This window comes from Ostrinia nubilalis, chromosome 15 (assembly GCF_963855985.1).
Source record: "Ostrinia nubilalis chromosome 15, ilOstNubi1.1, whole genome shotgun sequence".
In the NCBI taxonomy this organism is placed as follows: Eukaryota; Metazoa; Arthropoda; class Insecta; order Lepidoptera; family Crambidae; genus Ostrinia; species Ostrinia nubilalis.
The window spans coordinates 6,435,601-6,450,043 of record NC_087102.1 but is presented as its reverse complement, the minus strand read 5'-3'; the positions used below and the strand labels follow the sequence as shown (position 1 = coordinate 6,450,043).

The window sequence follows — 14,443 nt, the reverse complement described above, 5'->3', positions numbered from 1 at the left end:
ATAGCTCAACAGAGTCGGTGTCGGATTGGCCAAATCGAGATCCAAGGAACGCAGGTTCGAACCCCGTCGCTGCACTGGACTAATTTGGTAAAGCCACTGGTATTTTAAATTACCACGAGGGGGTTTTAACTGAACTATGAAAACATAAATTTCTTTACAAGAAAATGATCCACATGGAAGGCGAACCCAGGATCTTCGTCCCCCCAAACTACTAAAACCGTTGGTCAAATAATGATTATCCCTTCTGAAAAACATTCTTTATCATGGCCTTAGACTCGATCCTTCCCGTTAATCTGGAAAGAAGTTGGATGATAACTGACGTTATTATGCAAAGTCATGGAGGGCCATTCATTAGCCCGATAATATCGCCGTCGTTATCTCAGATGTACAGTCAGGTGGATGAATGAGTGGTCATTTTTATTTGGGACTTGATAAGAGAAGGTATGTAGAAATGTTTAATGTTGGATAATCCTAATTGGCCTACAAAATCTTACTAAAAACATTGTTATACAAATTGATATTGTGCTGTGTACTATCCTTAAATAAATAAATAAACAACCAACGAAATAACATATTATTATATGTATTTAAAAATCCACCAACCGTATACCTAATTACAATAATTAAACGAATTTATAAGTTTGAGAATCACTTTCAATGATTTTAATTGTAACAGAATTTACTCGGATCGATCCAAATTCAGCTACATTAATGCTTAAAGGTATGGTATTTTTGTGTTTGATACTCTTATGATTGTAATGCACAAAGTTAGATTCGTATAAGATTTGAACTTTTATAAGAAGTTCCTTATAAGCAATTTTAGCAATAGACCAATATGCATAAAGTGTTGTAATAACATTTCACATTCAAAAATATCCTGATCTCGATATTAATAATTGTATTTATGTCCGGAAATAAAAGTTGAATTTCAGCTTAAATCTCAAACATTACGGTTAATGAATGTACTTTTTTATGCGGCCGACTGTACGTATCTGCTTGAAAAATGCGCATCATTACAAACTCAGCAGGAAGATAGGTCGGTAATTTCAGGACGGTGTAGCATGATGGCTCCATCAAAATAACATAAGCCGGTACAGTCGAACCTGTATATGTACTGTATGGGTTATACGCAGGGTTGTAGCAAGGATTCTGGTTAACTTTCTTATTTTTAATGTGAATAAATATAAAAAAATGCAATTAATAAATTATTAGAGTATTTCTCAAAAAAAATGTACGTAACGAAACGGTAGTAACGAAATAGTAAGGCCATAAGGCTTGTTATACATTGGCGAAATATTGTGAATGCTCTTCATTTATTCAATTCGAAATATTTGTAAGTATGCACCCAAATACGGGGTAATATTAAGGGGTTAGAAATAAAATAAGGGAGTAATCATTCATACTATTTTAATAAAATTATTTTTGTTCCATCATGTTTATCCATTTTGAGTCGTTCTCTGTAAGCTTTTTGCCTTTCGGCATTGGTTTTTGGCGGCATTCCTAAAAAAACAAAAGAAGTAATCACATAAAAACGTAATCTAAATGATTTGATAATTTTTTGCTGGTGGCACTTCTGTAAAGCAGATAGTATGCAATCCTTTTGTTATTGACGCTCTATATTTTTTGAAATAAATTAAGTAGTGAATATTACTATGCTTAGTCAGGTAATAACAGTATACACTCAGCATTATGTTGTACTTTTTCGTAACGTAACGAAATACGTAAAAAACGTAACGAAATATTAGACAAAATGAGATCAGAAACAAGTATTTTTTTGATAAAATTTGTTACAGCAAATATAAAAGCTTACTAAATGTTCGTACCACATGTATTACAAAAAATGGTTAAATGAAGACTAACCGTTCTATATAAAATCGCTGATTTTACTGCCTGTTACGAAAAAGTAATCCCACAAAACACACACGTTTTCACTAATTTTCGCGATAGATGTTATGGCGGAGACGTCAGGCCAACAGCCATTCAGAGTGCAGCTATTGTTGTCCGTGTAAAATAAATACGGAATTGTTCAGAAACCATGGGAAAGTAGAAATAAATCGTAACTAAAGAGTAAATAACGAAATAGTAAATGAGAGCGACTCATTTTGTTTTTTTGCTTTAAATTGCCAATTCATTATGACACCCCATAGAAAATCAATTTGATACAGAAACTGCTATTACTGTAGAACGATAATACAAAGAAATTTACAATAATTTAGTTACGTATCGCATTTTATGAAACAAAAATACATGAAAAAGCTAGGGTGGCAAACAGGTTTTTGTATGAAAGGTAAAAAAGGACTATTTTTAAAATATCTAAATATTTGGTAATAAGTAGGATTATAGCTATAATTCTTCGTTATCTTAAAGATTAATATTCATCCTTCAAAATTGTGTGTGTGTTTTTTTTGTGTGATGATTTATAAATATAAAACTTTTGAACTGTTTCAAAGCACACTTTTTTTTTTCAAAATGTACATTTTTTTTTAGAAATACTCATTACCTATTTGATTAAAACTCGACGTGATTCGAATTCATTATAACTTTTAGTCTAATTAATTTGACTAAAAGTAATAATATTTAATCACTAGTTTTAAATTAAACGTATGGACGATAAAAAATGGTAACTAAAGTGCAAACGATGTAAACAGTAAAAAAAAAAGTGAAATTACTGTTGAGCATTCTTTTCAGAACCTGCCTTTACGTTTTTGCTGCACATTCTTGAGAAGTTTTAACCAACAGTTTATTTTGTACCTAATTAAAAACATTATTTTCCACATGGAAGTCATTTTTTTTTTTATTTAAGCATTAAGTATTTAAATGACTTTTCTCTTTCCCGTAACCGATCTTCAACGAACATACAATCCCTTTGCGAGTATCTTGAATACTTACTGTCAAAGCAGTTCGTATTCCCCGTAATGGCCCGACATAAGCCTGCCGTTGTCATTGCTTAATGGGATCTCGTAAAGGAGTATTATCGTTTCATTTTTTGCTTCCCCTCACATACAGTACACTTATGCTTTCTAAAACTCACGTACTCACTATTCTAGGCCGTTATTGCTTGAACGTGTCGGGTTTTTCGCATCCATCTTTTGAATTTGATGTCATTAAGGTCGAGTTTTGGAAAGGTTATCTTTTGAAAGAGAAATGGATCACACTTTCAGACTTTTTTGGAAAAAATACTTGCCCTAAATACTAAAGTACTTTAATAAAGTTCAAAATTCATTAATATCAAATATAAAAGGATGAAATTCGCTTTTAATAACGCCACATTCCATCAAAGGTCTGAAACTGTACACGTAAAAAGGAAAAAAACAGAACGCTGTGAAATTCCCAAGATATTTTAGGTGCCATCGTATCGCGAGGAAAATGTGTAAAAATAAAGGATAAATACCAATGTGATAACACGTACCGAGTTGCGGGCTTGTGTGAATTGCACACACGTTTATTGGAGACGACGTTACTTACATACGTGTCAAGAGAAAATATAGAAAAAAGAACGTTTGCCTTTGGGCAAAGATCAACTAACAAGATGAGATGAGTCGGCTTTATTTGCTTCATATTCTGCCTACGGCTAGACACCGCCAGAAGCAAGGCAATAACTTCTGAACGACAAGTTACAAGCCATAAAATAGGTAATAATTTTATGTATGCCCATTTTATAAGCACTAATTATGTATAATTTATTTAAATGGAAACTTGATTGGTGCTAGCAATTTCATGAATGGTTATAGAACTTCCTATGCAGTAGTAAATAAATTGCACGTATGATCCTGAGTTAAAAGACTGGCCGACGGAAACGACTTTCTCTACTACGAGTACAATATTCAAATCTTTTACACCTTTGCATATTATTATCTGCTTTGTGTGTGACCGATTGAAAGACTACACACAACCTAACCCTACAATCAGCGTCAAATAGTGATACCCAAAGTGGTTAAAAAGTTGATAAAACAACCTTGTTCCAAATGTAACAAAGACGTGTTGCGAACTTATTGGCTACTATCATTATTACTATTATCATTACTACCTGAGTGCCCAAGCAACTGCACTCAGGAGGATTTGATGAGAGCTACTGACAACGCCACTCTTGTGGCGGAGTTTTGGGCTGACACTGTGTAGGTTTGTTGTCGACACGAAAAGAAGAAGATTGGCTACTATGGATGTCACGAACTATTTGGCGCTGACTGTACGAGGAGATCTAGAAAGTCAGGCTAAATCGATAGACCTAAGTTTATCGCTTATTCTTTTGGATTATAGGTAGGTAAAAGGTACCTAAGATTTAGTAAGTAAAAGGTACACTATGGCTGAGTTGTACTATCTAAATTCAACGGTAACTATGACGATAACCGGTGCTTTTTGTATGGAGTTTGACAGATTTTTGACGTTTGTCGAAGTTAAAGTAAGATGGTGCAACCCAGCCTAATACTTGAAAGAAACTGAAGCTATTCTTTGTACAAAAGAGTTTCGGAAACTGACGAAAAGGGCACGCACGAGGCATCAAAGGCAACTCATATTAAATTATCAATTACCATGTGGCCCCAGATAATGTTTGTTACACTAGACAAGACGGGAATATATTAAGCAATTACTAGGACATACACGCGATAACTTAGCGAGTTAATGGAAACAAGGGTAATAAACTTTCTGAGGCGGTGGTAACTTTGCTGTTAAATCGCTATTTTATAGAGGATATCAAGGATTTTATATGCTCATATTTTCTTCCTTGAAATGACCGAAGAAATGAATGAGAAAACATTCATTATTGTTCAAATGACAAAAGTTCAAATAACTGTCATTAATATTAATTTAAAACAAAGCTTAGATAACCATAATGAAATTATAAATAATTTCTAAGACATGGATTGGAATTATTTATTCATGCAAAAACTTTACAGATGTGACATTATTTTGATGAATATTATGAATTAAACATCAGTATTTTAATATATCTTTTCTACTATCTAAATCAGATATTAATAATTTAAGAAACAGTAATGGTCATAGAGTTGAGTAAAACAAAATGACAGAGAGAGCCTGCGGTGTTTCCCACGAGAAGTGAAAATAATAATAATTCAACTTATGGGAAAACGAATACGAGTGTAAGGGTAAGGTTAGCTATTGGAACTTTAAGCATCACTATCCATTTAAATCGTGAAATCTGTCATAAGATGAAGTGTTATTAGAATAAATATTATATCATGATAACAGAATGACAGGTAAATCACGTGTTTATTACAATCAGCGTCAAAAAGTTTGTGACACCCAAAGTCCCAGAACACACGGTGAAACGCAATTGCAACGAAACTGCAACTTCTGCGACCAGTTTGAAACCGGTTTGAAACTCGTGCGTCGCGTCGCGTCATGTGTGGTCTCTCAACGGAATCTATGGCAGAAACTTAGATGCAACTCAAAAGTAACAAGAAGTTGCATTTTCGTTGCAATTGCGTTTCACTGTGTGTTCTGGGCCTAAGAGACCAAAAAGTTGATAGCACAATCTTATTCTATTTGTAACAAAGACGTGTTGCGAACTTTTTGGCCACTCAGGGAGTCACGAACTATTAAAACGTCAAATAACGCTGACTGTAAATGACTCCATGACACGTCTACTATTTCAGCATCATAATAATGTCTTTTAAGGCGATTAGAGTCCTCAATGACCTTGGGCGTTTGACCTTCACGCCGCGAGCAACACCCGCGTACCCCGCACCAAAAACTCCGATTTGACACCGATCAAAAATACACGGGCATAGGTAGATACAGAATAGAAGCTCTTTCTTCATACATTACTGCCTATTATTTTAAACTTAAATTGATGAACCTTGATGTCGGTGTCATTTAACTCAGGCGTAAAGGTATTTAATAAAAATAACAAAATCCATGAACATTTTGTACGGGATAAAATTTTATTTTATTTTTCGTAAATTTTCTAATGCTTTTGTCGGTTCAGTCGTTCTCGAAATTTGAACAAACCCGACTTTATTACAAGCTTTTATTTAGCTTGCAATTTATGATGTATGTAGGTAATTACATAAATGTTTGTTCGGGTGGAATCTTGCAAGCTGAATTAGTTAGACCAACTTCCTGACGACAACTAGGCTAGATGACAAAATTTCAATTATTTGTCCGTCAGACAGATAATTCGAAAATATTAGACTCATATTTTTTATTTTCTTTCATAATTAAATAATAACAGTGCTACATCACGTTGAAATGGCGCGATACGCCACGCTTGAGTAGAAGTTTTACTCAAATGTGACGTCACGCGAGATTTCAACTCAATATAATACTGTAATTATTCGATTATGGAAAAAATTAAAAAATATGAGTCTAATATTTTCTAATTATCTGTCTGACGGACTAAATAGAATTTCGATTTCATTACCCAGTCATCATCCCTATTGGAACGCATTAGTACCAAGTATTGTCTATGGCCTAAAAAAGCAAATGTTTCTGCTTTTGTCTATTGTCATTCTCTCTGTGTCACTTATGAAGAATAAACTGAAAATGTATTTGTCTTTTTATTAGAAATCCTTCATCAATTGATTGAGTTAAAATTTCGGATATACATGTAATTCGGGTAACAATGCAATATTGTGATGACATGGAGCTGATCTGATGGTAGAGCTGGAATAATATGCCAGTGGCCCTATAGCAACTCCGGGATTAAACGATTCCATCGAGTTTAGGGTCGTTTGATTTGTATTTATTTATTATTATACCTAAATAATTTCATTACAATTTTCTAAAAATGCACAAAAACTTAAAAATCTTGAAAACGGTGATATTTTTACTGGAGTCAAAATTGGACGTTAGGGAGACCATGGCGAGGCCTATCGATGGTTGAAGGGTTATCCATTGTTTTTGGGACACCCTGTATAAGCAAGTATCTAATGTTATGTAAGTACGCTACTTTGAAAATCATGAGTCTTCAATTCTCTAAGGTAAACTGCAGGGTCTGATGATGGAGCTGGAATGTGGCCATAAGAATAGGCTAGTTTCTTAAAAAAAGACTTTTGGTCCGTCAATTTTACATTATCAAAAAATATTGGACACAGGATATTTTTATTTGTCAATTAAACAAGTAATTACGAAGATATGATGCGATGAAATTCCGCGTGACGACACAAATCGCCACATTTTTAAGCATGCCTTGACGTCATGTGCCTCATCTTCTGAACTTTGGTGCGCTTCATCTCTTTAAATTTTCATAAGTTTAAAAATGTGAAAAATACATTTAGAGTTTGTTTTTGGTAAGTTCACCGACGGACTAATTCAAACTCTTGCTACTTTCTTGCTTTATCCACGAAACATCCCTATTCTTCGAAATTATTACGATCTACAAACGGAAAATCTCTGCTACTACGCCGCAGTAAATTCCCCATCATAAATAAAAATATTTTTTTAAAACAAGCAAGATTTCAGTTATTATCTGCGAAACTTTTTAATAATATAGGTACGTTTCATGGTTTGGTAATTTAGGGAAGTTTATTTGCACTTAACATGAAAATTATGGTATCAATGTACTGTGTACCTATGCACCTTCAGTGGCAACAACAAGGTCTACTGAGTACCTATCCCAACTAATATTATAAATGCGAAAGTAACTCTGTCTGTCTGTCTGTCTGTTACGCTTTCCCGCTTAAACCTCGCAACCGATTTTGATGAAATTTGGCATAGAGATAGTTTGAGTCCCGGGAAAGAACATAGGATAGTTTTTATCCCGGTTTTTGAAACAGGGACGCGCGCGATAAAGTTTTTCTGTGACAGACAAAAATTCCACGCGGGCGAAGCCGCGGGCGGAAAGCTAGTAGTCTACTAAAGGCATGAAATAGATTAATTTCACTAAAAATTAAAACCAACTCCAAAACGACTCACCAAAAGGTAGGCTGCCACCGACTCCGAAAATGGCTAATTTTGTAATCAGTATCCAAATTTTTTAATAAGCTCTATAGAACAATTCAATACCACTTTATCTTAATTTTTTTTAATGTGACAGGAGGCAAACGAACAAACGGATCACCTGTTGGTAAATGATTACCGTCGCCCATAGACACCCGCAGACCCAGGGGCGTTACAGGTGTTATTTTTAATTGTGGTATTTTCGCGAAGAAACATATTGAAAATATACTTAAATTGTTTTCTTCACGTAAATCGATTAAGTTACAGATTCTGACTAGCTCCTAATTTGGATACTGATTGCAAAGGCCTAGTAAATAAATAACGTAATAATTTTTCTACTTGCATTTATCTAGTGCAGTTGTTTTGGAGTCAATTATAGTTTTTTTACACTAATAGATTCTATTCAGGTAGAAAATAGCGTCTGAGCGCATCATAATTCAATTGTATCATCTGACTGCACGTACTCTATGAACAATTCTGACATAAAATCTATTGTCGAACAAAAGCTGGGGTGCACCATCTTACTTCAACTTTGACAAGCGTCAAAAGTCTGTCTAACTCCATACAAAAAACACCGGTTATCGCCAAAGCTACGGTCAAAGTTAGGTCACGTCAGGTGGTGCAACTCAGCCAAAGAAAAAATTCATTTTGATCGCTAATGTCAGTTTGCAGCGAGTGACACAACCTCCCCGTCTGAAGGCCAGCGGCCGACTGCCGCCCGCACCCCGCGAAGGCCCCCTCAACAGCAAAACGTTCGGAATTTATCAAAAGTAAAATTTATGAATGAAAGTAATGTTCGATTGAAAAACGCAACGTGTCATTTAAAGATTAAAGAATTCCTAATCTATTCGTGCAAAAATCTTTTAAATTAACATAGCCGTTTTGGAGGAGTAGGGAATTTAAGTAAAAAATCGATGTCCCGTATTTATTTTTTTAATCCATAACAAAGAGACGTAGCGAAAATTCAAACGTCACAAATATAGTCCTTGAACTGTTGTATAACATATATTTTTTTCAACTATTTCTATCCAGCAGTAAAAGAGGAGTAGGCTTTACAAAATGCCCATTTGGCGCGGATTGAGGACTCTAATCGCCTTAAAATGTCATTGCCCCGTCGTAGCCATTAAGAGGAAAAAAATATGTCATTGCAATAATCGAATACCATTAACAAATACTTCAATCTAGATCCAGCTCCAGTTGGCGGCGTCCATCGTTTATAATAATAAACGATTCGAGCAGACGGAATTTTCATCACCCCCCGGCTAGACGGCATGCCATTTAATTTAAAAGGTGTCATAGTGCCGACGGTTTTAAGTCTGATAACAAATAGATAGGATTAGGGCGATGACACACGATCTTTTGTGTAAATTGTACGTATCCGACAGTACACATAGTTAGGTCATAAGTCAATGTCCAAAGTTGTAAATGAGAAATAAGCAAATCTTAAAAACCAAAAAATTAAGTTGAAGGACACGGACAAAATTAATGAAATTAGTGACGAATTTGAAGAAGTGATGTCGAATTGCATAACGTTATGAATCTTTAATATCCCATTGAATAAAACGACGCGTCTTTCACCTCTAGATCATTTGCGAATTCTCCCATAAATGCATGTGGAAATGCACTTCAGACAGTGAGCACTTATTCATAAATGAGAATTTTTATTACTGGTGTTTTAGAGATTGTAAGGAACACGACGGTGGCGCATTCCGCTTTAAAACGACTTTTAGCATTTCGTGTTTATTTCTGGTTCGTCAGAGCAAAGGCTTGCAGATGAAAGAACTTTCGTCTCTGAAACGTGAATATTCACAACAGTAGCTATGATAGATGCCCGCGTTGTCTTTGTGTTCCTAGAATAGACGCCGCAGAATTCCGCAGAATCACTTTTTTGGCCAATTCCTTTGAAATTTCATATCCGTTTATTCAAGAAGGGGCGCGGAATTAAGCGCAAAAGGATCCTCGAGTCATTTTGTCCTGTGATCTATTTATTGCTCGATATTTCAATAAAATCTCCTTATAAATTTAGGTATCCCAAATTTCCCTTCGCCCATCTCTTTGATTGGCCATTGTTAGCGTTTGAATGGGAATGTCGATCACTTTCAAGTCGCCAACGGTCCAGAGAACTAAAATAGACAATCCTGAGTCCCAAATCAACCCGTCTGTAACTTAAGTAGAATTTCTGTTGGAACCATTCATCTTATTTGACTTACAGTTGACTTATTTATGTCTCCGATCTAAAATTACATTTTCTGTACTAAGATGTTTATTCATAAAGGATTAAGACGATAAAAAGAAAACTTGATACAATTTCTGTCTATGTAAAGATAACATTTTACAGAAAGTAAATATCCAAAGAAAGTTTAAAAATAGGCTCGAATATTCGTAAAATATTTATTTTAGGAATATGATGTCAATGACAGAAGTATTGATGTGACTCACAGATGGCCATTCTATTATCGAAATATTATTATTTTTCGACAGACCATCTTTCTGTGTCACCCGTATTGTGTAACGAAGCTCAAAACACTTTCAATTCAAGCTAACATTCAATTCAAGCAAACATTCAATTCAAGCCTGTAATTGTTTGATAAGGTATTCTTAGGAATCTTTCAAATAAAATGTTCTAAACCGGAGTAATTTTGCACTACTGTTTGCACTTTTGCAGGATCGCACACAAAAAAAAATATGACAACTTCTTTGTACAGTCTGCGTCAAATAGTTCAAGACACCCAAAGTGGCCAAAAAGTTGACAACACTACCTTATTCCAATTGTAAGAAAGACGTGTCGCGAACTTTTTGGCTATTTTGGGTGTTCGACTCAAAACGTTTAATAAGAAAGAGCCCTTAGATTCAATTCAAACTTATAATTGGTTACTGCCGGATACTCGCGACACCCCACTCGGGCGATGACGGAACGCCGCGGAGGTTTTAGTGGCTATACCCCGTCCTTTTCAGGACGGATCAGCGCCCTTTTCAGGGCGCCGGGAGTCCCACACACCACCCTGTCCCCCGGCAGTGGTGAAGGTGCGCAAAGCATTTCCTCCGCGACAAAAAAAGAAAAAAAAGTTACACTGTTGTTTCTTACCTTATACGCGTCGGGTATGTTGACGGGCTCGCCGCTCTCGGCAACGTAGCCGACGATACCGCTGCCCCACGGGATCCGGATCTCCTCGAGGTGTTCCATCTGCTCCGGCGTCGACTTCGAGCACACGTCGAACAGCTTTGACACCAAGCATCTGGGGACAATGACAAGAAGCGTTGAAATTTGGTTGTTAATGATATTTTGGTAATTGTCATAACATTATTATAGTCTGATGTGTTGTCGATTATACCTACATTGATAGAATTAGGACTATTCCCACCTGTCGTTCCCACCGCTGCAACTCCTGTGTAGCCAGGATCTACAGCTTGGCTGCCAGTAAAAACCCAACCAGTAAAGGTCAAGTTTGTCACGGGGGAAAAGTTAAACTTCCCTCCAGACTATCGATAATTCGGCAATAATAATCCTATCACGTCACGCTTCTTTATGACGCACAATCGTTACGTTATTTATGACGCACAATCGTCACATTATAAAGCTAGCTGTGAGTCAAGATTTAGGCGCAAAATGTCAAAAGCGCAAAATATTGATTTGCACATGCATTGTGCTTGAAAAAATTACATTAAAAAACATTGCACAGAACCGCATGCTCGTTACGTGTCAATACCATACGTTTTACGTAACACGATCCCAATCAGATCGTGCCCATCTCAGGGAAAAGTAAATTACAATGGCTATCAGTAGCCGGCAAACAGGACAGGCGCGGAACAGGCATAATCGAATTCCGCTGGCCGGCCAGAGAATTTTCCAATCGGCAAGTAGGAAGAATTCGTTTAATAAAACCAGCCACTCGGCGCGTGCGGCCGGCGGGATACGTGACGTTAAGTACCAGGTTTGTAAAAAAAAAATACAGGTACGTTGTATGCAGATACATTGTCAATTGAGAATGTTACTAGGTATGCAAAATCACTTGAAACCTATGTTACAGTTAAGCTTTTACATTTACAAATACATTAGTTTTTATTTCATTCAAAAATACCCAGTAGTTATGATTTTATAGGCATTCAAAGTTCGCTTAAATATTGAGTCCCGCCGACGGTCACGTGACCCCGTGTGACGTACATTCACAGCGTCCGCTCACTAGAAAACGGATATAAACATACTTAAATATTTTTTTTTTGTAAATACAAACTTATTATACATATTAACACCCAGACCCATCACAGAAATTAAAATTGAACCAAACCCAAACTTGATGCGATTGTGTCGTTTTATTGCGAATTACCTTCCAGCTCCATCATTAGACCCCGATTACTATATAGAATTAAAATACTCATCAATACAAAACGAACGAGCCCAAACTCGATGCATTTAAGTCGTTTTATTATAGAGTTCCTATGGCCACCTTCCAGCTCCATCATCAGATCAGCTCCATGTCATCATAATATTGCATGGTCATCCAAATCACATGTGTTTGCGAAATTTCAGCTTAATCGGTTGCCTGGAAGTGGGTCTTAATTCAGTTTGCAAGATTCCACCCATACAAATATGAGCCAGTCGTTGTAATATGACGTCACGCGCATAAAATGGCGGGCCGGCCGCCGCCCGCACTTTTAAAATTCAATATCTTGGAAACTAATTGACGTATCGAAATAATTCTTTCACGTGTATTTTTTATTTTTAACAGAGAATACAGAAAGCTAAAAAACAAAATTAGTGAACATTCTTCATTAATTAGTTTAACGCGTTATTGAGGTGGTTATTAGGAGCCAGAGTTGTTTTCTCTCTAATTTGCAATACCTTTGGACATTTTACGTTGATATTATCTTATTTCAAACTAAGCAACGCCTGTACCTACTATGCTATGATCCAAAGCACCAAAATCCTTTTCTAGCCATTTCAACCTAAACGTTACGTTTATGTTAGACAAAATGTCAAACTTTCAGCCACAGAGCTCATTTCAAGAGGATTTCTCTTATATAAAAAACCGCCATCCAGACTGTAATACAAACCTAACTCTCGTTACGTCCAAAAATAGCAACAACGTAAACCTTATTTATGTTTCCTCTCAAAACGTCACGCTATTCTTCAAGCTTACGCGATATTATGATGCGGTCCGGCGAAATAGTAAAAACCGGCATAGAGCAAGTCGGACTCGCGCACGATCGGTTCCGTACGACAATTTCGTTGCTGTATGGGAGCCCCCCTTTAATATTTATTTTATTTTAAATATTTATTCTTAAAGCGAACATACAACTAAACATTATGTTGTGTACTTCAAATGTTTGCCTATTGTCGCTATTAATATCAAGCAAAAAACGGCAAAAAAAATCATGTCTATTGTGTGGGAGTGGAAGGCTCCCTTAAATATTTACATTATTCTATTTTTAGTATTTGTATTTCTGTAGCGGCAACATAAATACATCATCTGTGATGATTTCAACTGTCTAGCTATCACGGTACATGAGATACAGCTTGGTGACAGACAGACAGCGATGTCTTAGTAATAAGTTCCCGTTTTTGCCCTTTAGTTACGGAATCCTAAAAAGGGTCCAGATCACGTTCGCTCCCGGATTTGCCCGCATTCAAATTTCAGGACGACCTAGCCCTTGTAAATAGAAGGACGTGTCACTCTTAGTGAGTTATTCAATGAGACCCTTATATTTGGAGTGAGAAAGGAACTACCTATTTTTAGGCTACAAGGTTGTAAATGACATTTTGATCAAAAAATCGATAAATATAACAATTTATCAAAAACTAGTCTGTCTTGGGATCGAATAATTTTTTTTTTCACATTGAAATTTGTATAAATTTTAAAGAATGCCTTTTGGTCCAATACTTATGAAACTCATGAAATCGTCTCAGATGCATGCATATATTTATCAAAAAGCACATACTCACAGCACACACAGCTCTAAATGCATTGAGGATCAGAGTGATACATACAGAAATAGATATGGCATAATGTATAACTTAGTCCTCGCAGATATAGGGTTATCATCTTAATCCAATAACCTAGATTAAAGCCTAAAGTGGTATCCTACTTCGCAGGAAACTACTAAAATAGACATTTTTAAACTAAGATATTATGCGCATCATTTCGGGTAAATTCATATGAGAATATGATGAGACATTTATAATATTTAGGATCGGATATGGAACGTACACAAACAAATTAATATAACTACTGTTTAACTTTTTATGCTTAAAGGGTGTATTATTTTATTGAAATAACAATATAGAGTAAGTAAATAATCTCAAACAGCCTTCGTAATGATGACGATCTGAACAAGTGACAAGAAACACAATCCATTTTAGCTCAAAATACCAAGCTCAGTTCGGCATTGTGTATGACATTTTTTTATCTGGTATGGCCCCAAAATGTATTTTTGCCTTGGTAACCCTACAAGAGTCTCTGCCTTTAAGAGCTCTCCGAAACTCAATAAAATCCCTCAGGCGAGAGGCTTAAGTGACGACTACACATGTTGTAACATCATTCCGGCG

General features: G+C 35.9%; 1 protein-coding gene across 1 annotated transcript in view; it reads right to left on the bottom strand.

The window, feature by feature from the left end:
- LOC135078847 (dual 3',5'-cyclic-AMP and -GMP phosphodiesterase 11-like) overlaps window positions 1-14,443 on the bottom strand; it is a 246,710-nt gene that overhangs the window by 65,011 nt on the left and 167,256 nt on the right. Inside the window, exon 7 of the mRNA XM_063973411.1 lies at window positions 10,985-11,135. Within this exon, the coding sequence (XP_063829481.1) occupies window positions 10,985-11,135 (151 nt within the window). The remainder of the gene's footprint in view (window positions 1-10,984; window positions 11,136-14,443) is intronic.